We start from the raw sequence: 12326 nt of genomic DNA, 5'->3' as shown, positions 1-12326 counted from the left end.
CTAATGAATGTTTTGTACGATTTATGTACACTTTGGTATGAGCTCATCAATTGATCTGTGATAAATAACTCCCCATTGCAAGCATGAAATAATCTGTCTAGGCACTGTACTCCTAACAGAACACCACATAGAAGTATATAATACTATATTTAAGTTGTGTGCACATTTTTCACAGCTTTATCAGCTCTAATTATAATGTTTTTCTTATTTTCCAAGGACTAAGGAAGAGCAGTGGTGAAACATAGTGGGTTATTTATTTCTTTCCCAGCTCAACTAGTAACATTTTCCAAAGTAATATTTTGAATTTATTTGTGCAAAATGCTTTTGAGAATGAGCAATAAAACAGCCTTGTTGTTTTATTTAACTTCCACATTTTTTCAGTAGTATCTTAAGAGTCAAATTATTGACAAAAGATTGACAAAATATAAAATAAGCAGTTTCAGTCCACCGGCATATACATGCAAAATGTGTGTGATATAAATTAGCAAAACACACATGCCATGTATTGAAAAAGGAAGATATTTGGAACCAATGTGTCTGTGTATCCCATTGTGTCCCAAAATTGTCTCAATTAGCGCAAAACATAGTGACAGTAAAGTGAAGGGTCATAAAGTTAAGTTTTTCCCTTCAGGGATTTTTCCCCAGTTCATCTTGTTATTCTAGCTGGATAGGATTGACTGTACCGGAACAGTGATTAAACTGTTTGGCCTAATGACATTTATTGTAGGTGAAGCTTGAGGGGTTTTGGGTTATATCCTTCTAATTTTTTTATTTTTTTTCCCAACATGAACATGAAAATTCTTTGTGTTTCAGCATATGTCTAAAGCAATGGTGTAATATGTAGACTTGTAGACTGTGCTGTTCAATCTGACGTGCTTTTTTGTTTTTGTTTTGTTGGGGTTTTTTTAGCTTTTATGGCTAGATATCAATAATGATGCTTTCATTTATTTCAGGCTGCCTTTATTCTACAAAATCTCCTTGTGATTCCACTTCCTACGGAAGACATGAAAGATTGCATTTGGCAAGTGAGTGACTATTACATTGAATGAAAAAGGTCATAGTATCACAGAGAGATGTTATTAGATAAAAAACTTATGTCAGCATGCCTATAAAATATAAATTTAAAGAATTACATGCCTAAGGTGATATTTGAGAAGGCAAATATATGAATAGGCAAACTTCTTTCAAACTTCTAGCAAGTTCAAAAACAGAAACAAAGTTTGTTTGTTTATGTATGTTGTATTTCATGAATATAGTATATTTCGATTCCTAGGAAATTTGCTTACTTACATAGTATCATTAACATTTAGGATAGGTATTGATTGTTTATTTAACCCGCACTTAAAATGAAGCATGGTCTGATGGATATGAGGAAGGTAAAATTCTGATAATGTGGTGTTTTATAAAATGTTTTGGAGAGGGTTAAAAAAAACGTAAGTGATGAGAAACAAACATTTCCAAAGAAAAATGAAGCAGCTGGTTGCTTAGGTAAATTTGAATGCTTCTTAAAAACATAACTCGTTGCGAAGCAGGGTGAACTAGAGCAGGTTGCCTGGGGCTGTGTCCAGTTTGGTTTTGCGTATCTCTAAGTCTGTCTGGGAAGCTTGTTCTAATGTTTGACTACCCTCCTAGGGAAGAAGAGTTTTTTTTGGTTTTTTTACTAGTTCTGTTTAATAAGTATTCATGCTGAAAGATGTTATCAAATAGCACTTTATGGTAACTGGTAAATTAAAACTGTTGAAAATACAAACAACACTTAAAATTGTAAGATACCAACAAGATAAAATTCTGTATTTCAGAGTTTCTTTTTTTTTTTTTCTTTGCAATGGGTAAGATGTTTCATCTGTTGCCATTACTGCATGTGAGTTCAGAGGAGAGCTATTATGTGGATCCAGGTGAATAATAGGAGCCATGTACCAAAGTACTGAAAGTAGAATGTCATCATCTTTATCCGTTAGACAAATAGGAAAAGGAAAGACTGTAAATAGTTTGTAGTCCAGTATCTCCACAGGAATGCCTGTGTTCCTGTTATCTAGTAGATAATTCATTTTGCTATGTTAGTTTAAATAACGGCATAGGAAATCTTTTGTCATGGGTAAAGTCACCTTTGCATAGTATTTACACAGCATTCTGCAACATACTGTGTTGTATGAAGATTGCTGAAGTTAGAGCACTTGTTATAAAATGTAACTCTTCAAGGGCATATGCTGTACAATAAAGTATCTTGCATAGTTTTTTAAACTGGCAAAGGCAGCTCTGGGTAACGAAATTTCCAGAGTATGCATTTGTCATAGTTGATACAGTCTAAGCATATTGCTGACAATGTATGACTACAGTTTTATAATTTATCATAAACAGCTTGCATTAAATGCTACATTCTTCTTCAGACAGTCATGTCTGATTCTCTATTAATTGGTATAAAATGCAAATCAGGGAAGTAGTTTCTGTATAACAGAAACCAAACAATAAGCAGCAGCTATCTAAAACTCTGGTTATAATTTAGGATGTACCATAAATTAGTTTTACCACTTCTACTTGATCTTTTTTTTTTTCTTTTCTAAGGAAATAAGCTTGTGCTCATTGTAAATGGAAGAGCTGGGGGAGATTTAGAGCCTACTGGGGACAAATAGTGTTTTTCAAATTACTTATTTGCAGTTGATCTCTCTCTACTCTCTCCCAACTGCCAAAGAAAGTTTCTAATTATCAGTGATGAATTTTCTTTCCACAGTTCTAACTAGTTTCTTCTTGAAGTACTGCAAGAAGCCACCTAAAACTACCTTGCAGAATGAAATTGAATTTTTCTCAGTCTGGGTTCTTTTGGCAATTATTGCTTCTAATTTTTATAGTCAATCAGAAAGAGGGTATCTTGTAGCTTAATAAAACTTCATGTTGTCTTCTGTTACCATAGAAATACTGTAACAAAACCAATCTGTTTATTTGAAATAAAACTAAGAAGTCTTTCTTTTCATGTATAAATCCACTGCTCTAGAAAGTTTTCCCTGAAGTCAGTATTTGAAAAGATATGCCTGAAAACCATTCTTCAGAGAGTTCTTTCTTTTCATGTCTTGTTTTCTAAATAAATTTTTTATCATAGCAGATTGACAAAGCTAGTTGTAGTATAATAGCAGTATATTTTAGAACAGGATGACCTTTTCAGGATATTTACTCTTCTCTTAGTATGACTATGCTCTTTTTCTAAGGAAAACTTTTGCATTAGTTGTTGTCTGTAATTTGAATTAAATAAGAAATTAAAATTGTAAAGTCTCCTGATACATACAGTCTTAAAATCACCCATTTACAACTTTCCATCACTTTCTATTTAGCTGTTAATAAATTTCCCAAATAGATATTATTTCCTAAATAGCTACTTGTATTTTGCTAAAATATTGCAGTTTTTGTAATATATTATGATTTAACTCAGCCTTAATAAAATCTGCATTTGATTTTTGGAATCTGTTAGTTTCAGCCTGCAAAGCAGCTATGCATATGCACTCATACAAGGTATTAGGTTTTATTTGAGCTTTTTTGGACAGTTTTATGTAAAACATTCCTTTGAAGAAATGATGTCTGTGAATTTCATGTCTTCAGGGTCCATGTGTACGTGATGAAGAATCTGGCCTCTCTCAGACAGGAAAACCTGCACTTAAAGCCCTTTTGTATCACTGCCAGTTCTATGAGCATGTGAAGCAGATGGTGAAACACTGTTACCTAGGATGTTACATGTTTGATTTGAATTCTTCCAAGGAAGACAACCTCATCATAGAAAAAGGTGGTATAAGTGGTAAGTGATGTTAATGTGATCTTCTAGTATTTTAAACCTACATAAATAATTTCTAGTTTTGAGTAACTTACCTCAAAAAATTATTAACTAAAAATTGAACTGAAAATTAATATTCAAGCCATGCACTTAAATAGTTAAGAAAAATAATGCTCTGAGAATTTCAGTGGTGGATAAGCCAGTAGTTTTAACATAGTGCAGAAAAAGCTCTGAGCTGTTATCTACATCTTCAGAAAGTTATAAATAGAAAAGATGCAGTTGGTTCTGCAGTATAATTTCTTGCAAAATATTGTTTGTAAAATACTTTTTACGGTTACAACTTTGACAGCCCAATACAGTGAAAGTTTAGGAAAAAGAAATATATGGACTGTTTCTAAGACTCTTCTTTCTTGATGTGTTCAATGTTAAAGATGCATGAGTAGGAGTGGGCTCTTGTATGCTGAAGTTAGCTGCATTCTAAGACATCAGATATAATTTAATTTGTAGACTGAAAGAAGATTAATACTCAGAAATATTGTTCAGAAAATAATGAATCGATATGAAAATCAGATTTGAGATACTCCAGGCACACAGGTTAAAAAAAATAAATAAATTGATCTAGGTCTTACTGTATGCATTGTGGGAACTGACATTCTTGTCCAAATATACATTATGAACTTAAATTTAGAAAGCTAGGAAATTCATCAGAGCTCCACTAGTAAAAACTGTTAAAGGGAGGGAAAATTAGTAAGTTTGTTCTTCTTGATTTCTTTCTTTTATGTGTGCCTAATTTTTTGTATTTCCATCTTCTAAGGTTACAGATTTAAACAGTTCTTGTAGTCCCGCTTCTGTTAAATTTAGTTACAGAACCATAAACAGAAGAGCAATGTTATCTCCCCTAGCAAGTTGTGCTTTGACATACCCAAGGAAAATAAGTATTATTGGTTAACTCTCTGATTTATCAGAGAATTACCTTAGCAGTAAAAAAATCCTCTGTGGCTATGAGTGTAATCTGTTTTCTTATTTATCTATAAATGTAATTTTTTTCAATCCAACACTTTTCACTCCTTCATGTTCATCCTATTTGTGCCTCTTAATAGTTCTGTTAGTTGATGCAGTAATATATAACAGCAACTCAAACTCCAGGATTGTAGAACTTTTCAGTGAGCAGTTGAAAGATGTTTTATCGGGTTATCAAAAAGCAAAACAAAAAAAATGTTTTTCCAGGAGCTTTGAAATGAGGGGGAAGAATAATCTGTATTTCAGGAACAAAATACAGAAGTTTTGTTTATTTTAAAAAAAGGGAGGGCATGGCAATATTTGCTCCATCTCTAAAACTGTAGTGCTTGAAAGGCTTATAAGTCCTCTATTCATATGTTCAGAATTGTGTTGTTTATCTATAATGACCTGGTTTTGCTTTTTAATAGGTCCCATATCTCTTAATAGAAGGTCTTCCTTTGGTTTACCTTCCTAAACTCATCTTTGTCATGTTATTCCCCAATGTATTTTTCTCCCATTTTTCAGGAGTATATAAAAAAAAAAACTTATCTGCAAAGTTAGGTTAAAAATAAAATTAGTTAGTTCAGTTTAGTAATTAGCTAAAATATGTATAGGACTTTTGTGGATTTTGCATTCAGAATCTGTATAATCTATTTCTTTATTCATTGCTTTTTTTTCCTAAATGTATGAAAGCCTCAAAACCTGCTATTGACAGTTTTGTGCTGTTTCTGGCATTTTTCATTCTGAAATAGATCCCCAAAGTAATTCTGTCTTCATTGTATTTATGAATATGGGTTCTCTTGAAACTGCTTCTCTTAAAATATGAATTTGAAGTCTTTTAGGAGAAGGACATCTGTTAACTGTGTTTGTACTGTGACACCTCAGTATCTTAGATACTTTTATATTATTACATTTTCAATAAAACTAAATCTGAACTATTTCAAATTATGGAAGTCTATGCAACTGCTTAAGTGTAGATTTTTCCAGACTATTTTGTTGCACTCAAAATTGTATTATATTTAAGTCGTATTTATTGAAGGGATTTCCTGAATAAGAATTCATAGGTACAATGTATGAAAAATTGTAATTCTGAAGATATCAGAATATAACTGTGGTTGGCTACTTTTCTGATTCACTGAAACAATCCTTTGAAAATCTTGTAATGCTCTCTGCAGGTCTTTTAGGAATGAAAAAGAAAACTTTTTCGTTTGTTTTTTTTTTAATTCTTTTTCTTTTGCTACAGATTTTGATGATTCTCTTAATCTTTGGAAGGCTCCATCCAGTCAAAGCCATTCTTCACATTCCCAGTCAACATCTGAAACTATGGTAACTTGCAGAGCGATCTATTAATTTTATGTTTCAAGTTGTTCCTGAAATGCTTTGAATAAAATTATCACTTTTACAAATGCTATAGAAACCCAACAAAACATAAAACACCAGCTGAAATGAAACCGAAAATGTAAAAGCTGAAACTAAATTCTACTCTGAAGTAGATTTAATGTGTTGAAGAACACTTTTATGGTTATTTCCCTCAGCACAAATAAGTAAAATAGCTTACCTAGACTCGCGAAATGCATAAGGCGGTGCTGCATTCTGTAGCTTCTCATGGCAATATGAGACATACTCTCTACAGATTACTTTGTAATTCACTTTATTGACAAAATTCAGTCATCTCCATCTACAGCTGTTACTTCTGCTGCTTTTATCCTTACTGTCCTTTCAGAGTGAACCCGTATTTACACTACACAGATACAAAACTGGATCAATCAAAACCACATAAGTATTTGGGTTAAAATTATATTCTGTGTCACAATAAACTCTGGATTCTGAAACTGCTTTTATGAAATATAACAGTGGCACAAGTGTTTGCAAGACCCAAAATAGGCGTGAAAAATACAAGGAAGCAGGTGGCTGCTTGAAAATTTGTTTCTGGCTAGGCTGATTATTGCAATGAAAAGCTATAAACATATGCTGTCTTTCAAGATGGCAGATGCAAAGGAAGAGGCACTGAAATATGTTCTTCAACTTCCAGAGTAGATTTGCAATATCAGATCAGGCTGTGGAGGAAGCTTTTGTAACATTCATTAGTTACATGATAAAAATCATATATTTTCACAGACTGCATCATAACTCCAAGAAAACTCTGACATGTTTCACTGAAATCCATTTTAGTAATTTTTTCTTCAAAAATTTTTGATTTATGAAAGACTGTCTAGTGTAATATGAAAGCCATAATGTCATAGCTCAGAAGTTTTTCTGTTAAACAGATGTGGTATATGACAAAGAATGATAAAGCACAGGATGCTATCTTATTTTGTTCCCTAAAATTGTTATGCCCAGTTTTCCTGTGGATCGTGACAAAAATTAAAACATAGAAAAAAACAGTAGTGGAGTTTTGTCTCAAAATGTTTTGCAGGTTTAATTTTTCCTTACTGTTCTCTTTTATGAATTTGTTGCTGTCTAGTGCTGTGACTATTACCTGGCATGTTTTGAGTAATTGAGGAAGAGGTGTTAAGCTAAAATTACCCTAGTGTTGAGCTAAAATTTCTCTTTTTCCAAAATTGTATTAATTATTTTGATTTTAATTTATCTAAAGAACCCAACCCCCCCAAAAGACCCTTGGGGTGATTTTAAACACAAATATTCAAATTCAAATATTTGAAACTAAAATAAATGAAAGTACATGTAACTCAGAACGTAGATGCTAACAGGAATAGTGCTTTAAAAACATGTACAAAAAAATCTCAAGGTTTTTTGAAAGCAGTTGTTTCCAAATTACTTTTTAATGAATAAATTAAATGCCACTTTCTGACAGGAATAAAAGTTGAACAAATTTAATCTTGTTTGGTTCATGTTACTTGAGTGAAAAGTAAATTTCAGCAATTCATCAGGGTTGAATCTCTAATCTCCTTAAACTTGTGCTTGAGTTCTCATGAAGGGTTTGTTACATGAAATCGCTTCAGCAGAAAAAGGGAAAAAATAATTTCAATATACTAGACCAGATTTGTGTTTGTATGTGTAAAGTAGCATCATAGTTTGGTGTAAAAGTATAGCACTACAATTCTATTTAACAAATGGGCAACTAATTATGTAAAGTGGAAAACTCAAATACTACGATACACTTATTTGTGGCAGTCTTACAGATGTTGAGACTTTATATTTGCTAAGATTATGCTCTTACAGATAATGTAAGAGAATTTTATTCAAGTGTTGGTTTTGTTTTGTTTTCCTTCTTCCCCTGATACATATGAAAGTTTCACACAAAAACTTAGATTGTCATTTATAGAACTTAATTTCCATTTGTCCTTCATGTACCTTTTTAGCAGCTCTAAATTCTTGTTTTTACTTACAAAGTTTCTTATGTCTAATAAAGTACCATTGCTGACATGACAGATGGTAAAATGCAGAGGTCTGATGTTCAAATGCCAATAGTAGTTAAGAGAAGAAGGACAGAGGAAGGGAACTGAGGCTAAGTACAAACTGTATTTCAGAGAGCAGTTAATGACTATAAACTGTGCTTCTAGTAAAGTTTGGAAATACCATTAAAATACCTTTAAAATCTGAAAATTACCCTTAAGTCAGGGATTCACAATTTGTTCCTAGATAAATTTAAATTTTATATTCCTACAGTTTGGCCCAAAGATTTCCATTTTGATGTGTGAAAAAATTAAGAAATACATGGTGAAGTCATTGCCAAAAGTTTGTAGAAGTTTTATATATTGATGGTAGCAAGATGTACTTATTCCAGGCCCGCTAGATGGCATGCTTTCCCTATCGCAGATGAAAGGGAGCCTGCTGGTCTTATTGAAGGGAAAAATGTTTGGTTTTTCGTGGTCGACATACACAAATAGCTAACAGCTACCAGCTATCAAACCAAGCAGAATTGTTTCTATCAGAAGATCTTCTCTGATATTTGGGTTTTTTTCTTTTAGTTTTCCTAAATTTGGCCATATTTGTTCATTTGATGAATGTCAGTCTAGGAAGCTGAAACTTGCTTTTATCTTCAGTAAGCCATATCCTGAATATATTTGGAGAAGCAAAAGTGATGTATTTTTGCTGAATGATGTGAATTTTGTTCTGTGAAAAGGTCCACTGTATTTTTTTTTTTTTAATGTTTGAAAACAGTTTCGGCAAAAAGGAAAAGACACTGTTAGTTTTCCTCTGTTTTCAGTTTTCATGTAATCAATACTTTAATTGAGCTGTCTGCTATCAAAGGCTGCTTTCATACAGTGTTCGTGTGACCTTAAGTGAAAATAAAAATCTAAATTGCTTTTTGCCTCCATCATTTTTTCCCCATCCCCAAATTTGCAGAAAATAAGATTGAGAACATTAAAAAGAAGGTGCATTAATAACAGGAAACTTTCTTTTTTGAATTTAGTGTATAAAATAGTCTGTCAGAGGTCTTGCAGAGGCTATAAGTACACTCTTGCCCATTTTATAAAGAATAGCAACGTGAGGATGAAATAAATGTTTCAAGGTCATGTGAAAGACAGCAGCAGCACTGTTTTGTTAGCTGTTATCTATGCACTGTATTTAGTGTCTTTAAGATCTCAGAGGATTAAAGATTTTTATTAAATTTATGTTTATTTTTCTGTAAGGTGGAATGTGGATACTGCGGAATGCCCAATTCTGAGATTAAAAATCTATGGAATTTATAGTTTAAATGTTAACTCAGGTTATCATTACAGAGGACAAATCTTCATTCCTCTTGTAACCAAAGTGTTTGGTTTACGTTTAGTACATATGACTGAGAACACCAATCAGCACAGATATTCTAACTTGCTTCACAATGTATAAATACACTAGGGCTGTTCTGTGCCCAGGACAGCTTAGCAAAACGAACAGTTATTAAAAAACTTGAGCTAAAAATGGTGCAGGTTAAAGATCTACAGACATTTCCCAGGTAGTGTTAAGTCAAGGACATTTTTCCTATGAAATCTTCTTGCTATTTTACAAAAATGTGTGCTTTATTTTATAGAAGCATGGTTACCAGACTGCTATACAGTTAAGTGATTTAAACCTTTGAAAATAGAACTGAATAGAATTAATCACTTCAAGCCTATTAAGGCAGTGCCAGTGGGATTTTTATACTAGAGGTTAAGAAAAGACCTTTTATTCATATCTGGTAGATAACTGGCAAGCCCCTCACATTTCTCCTGTGTTTCCGCTCAGACAATTTTTGTATTAATTCCAATCTGCAGTCTTCATCTTCTCCCCACACACAACCCTTTCTATTCCCCAATTAAACCCCCTTCCAAAGTCTGTTGTTTCACTGTTAAGCCACAGAATGCTGCATTGCTCCCAGAAAGAATATAGTGGCAGTAGAAAATATCCTTTACTAGGTACAATATCGCAGACTCCCAGTTCATCCTTATCAAAGAGATTTATAAAAGTTGTAATATCTTTTCTCTCCTGGAGGGCAGAACATTGTGAAAACAACTTCATTGTGCTACTGTGTTTCTTCTGTTAAGAAAGCAGAAAATTTCTGGTCTTAACCCATGTACCACTGTGAAACAATTACCAATAAATGTTCCGTCAGCACAGGAAGCTGGTATTATTCTAAATAGATAAAGTATTTATTAATTTTTTTTTAACTTGTCTAAGAACTTGTATTTTATTTCTTTGCCCAAAGTGCTCAGACAGTTGTAGAAGGTGAGAAAGAATTGTGCAGTGTAGGTGATAGCATTTACTAATATGTGAAAACTTACATAATACATAATAATACATTCAAAATTACTCTCAGCATAGTAGTACTTCCTTTTAGTGCTTTGCTTATTGCAGAAGAACCATATGGACTGCTAGAAGTTGCATTTTGGGTTTGTACTTTCTGAGAAAGTGTTTGTTTTTGTCACTTACTAGAGTGCTTGGAATTGAAGCGTGTTGCTGAATAAGTGCAGAATTTATCATGTGTCAAGGTGGATTGGTTTAATATAAATAATAGATTTTAATAATTACTTTAATCAGCAAGCATGAAGCTTTAAATAATTTATTTCAATTGGTAAATATGATTTTTATATGATCTGACCAGAACTTGAATTTAAGTTCATTGGTGCAATTTGGTACTGCATTTTACTAACAGGAAAACTATTTAGCCAAGCATGTCCTAGTGTTTCTGTAACCCAAACTATATGCAAATCCTAGGATTCAGACATGCATCCCACATCTTTCTCTGTTACAGTAATCTTCTGTCTTGTTTAAGGAACGAATGAGCATGCGTGAGGAAAAAGATTAAGGACTGTAGGATGGACAATAATGGGAGACAAGAATAAAAATAGGGGAGAGAAGAGAGTTACAGCATGGAGATGGCAACCTTTAGGTCATGCAGGCAGTGTGGCTTCAAGTACAGATGTGCCGATAGAAGCCTAACAACATTTGAATGTGATAGGGAGTGGGAGGTAGGGTTAAACCTTCTAGGAGATAAGACTAAGCTGACTGTTCCTGTAGCTCAAAATGCTGCTGAGTAAATCAAAGCTAAACCTGGAAAGCAGTGACCTAACTTCAAGGATACAGAAGCTAGGAAGGGAGTAATCTGTGATTTCCTTCCATCCACAGTTTTTTGTCAATTAAGTAACTTTTGACTTTCCTTTAGGTAAAAAAAAAAAATATTCCAACTGATTTTCTAATAGAACTTGGAAAAGAAAATCTTTGAAATATTTTGGTCTTCCTTAGGAAGTTTGCTGTGAGGGAAAGCCTAATGACATCCTTCTCCAAGCTCACTGGATTCCCCAGCATTCTGTATTCTTTACACTGTATAGTGAAATTCTTGAAGAAAACTTTTGTGATGTGAATGGTCCAGCTAGAAAACAAAAAATGGAAATTAAAAATTGTCCTGACATGGGAGATATTTATTCTATACTCTTGAAATAGGTCACAGGTCTTGTTGTGTCACAAAAGCATCTTATTAAGCTGGGGACTCTAGGTCTCCTGACCTCAAGCTTGTGGTTTTAAACACAGTAGCAAGAGCATGAAGAACTTTTAAAAGCATGCAAAATTAATAATATGATAGACAATGTAAAACTGGTAGGAGGAGCATGGTAGTATGACAGTAGAATTTACTATCATGTAAATATATCTTCACTGTGAAATGGATACACAGAGGCCTAAGATTAAGAGAAGAACCCAGAGTCAGAAAGTCTCTGGAATGTCAAATTTGGCTGATGACTAATGCACTTGTGATATTTTTATCTGAGCATGTCCTGTTACAAATGGACAAGTGCTGATGTTCTCAGTAGAGTAAATAGTCCATGAAAAAAATGAGTTTAAATGCTTCAGTAATGCCTTTCTATCTTTATCAGAATGAAGATTGAGTCAATTATATAGATGAAAGAGGGATGAAGAAGAGGAATTTTCAGTAACATGACCATTGATCAGTTTTTAACAGAAATGTGAAATGCAAACATCCAGAAACATCTTTCAGTAGTTTCAGTTATTGGATGTTTATAGAACGTGTATATACATACACATAGATATAGGGAATAAAATGTAGTCAAACTGGTTATGAAAAGTAATTGTTACATTGTGTTTTGGTTTTACTGGGTCCTGTCATGTCGTGGTTCTCCCTGCACCCCAA

General features: G+C 33.1%; 1 protein-coding gene across 2 annotated transcripts in view; it reads left to right on the top strand.

Moving 5' to 3' along the window:
• RTTN (rotatin) overlaps positions 1 to 12326 on the top strand; it is an 87536-nt gene that overhangs the window by 50112 nt on the left and 25098 nt on the right. For both annotated transcript variants that reach the window (XM_061364652.1, XM_061364651.1), the window contains exons 32-34: positions 954 to 1025; positions 3589 to 3781; positions 6000 to 6082. In XM_061364652.1, the coding sequence (XP_061220636.1) occupies positions 954 to 1025; positions 3589 to 3781; positions 6000 to 6082 (348 nt within the window). The remainder of the gene's footprint in view (positions 1 to 953; positions 1026 to 3588; positions 3782 to 5999; positions 6083 to 12326) is intronic.

Source organism: Neopsephotus bourkii, unplaced genomic scaffold (genome assembly GCF_033783945.1).
Source record: "Neopsephotus bourkii isolate Nb327-2 ecotype Australia unplaced genomic scaffold, CSIRO-AGI_Nbou_v1 NB_1248, whole genome shotgun sequence".
Lineage (NCBI taxonomy): Eukaryota > Metazoa > Chordata > Aves > Psittaciformes > Psittacidae > Neopsephotus > Neopsephotus bourkii.
Note: the sequence above shows the minus strand (reverse complement) of the source record. Positions and strands in the feature narration are given on the sequence as shown.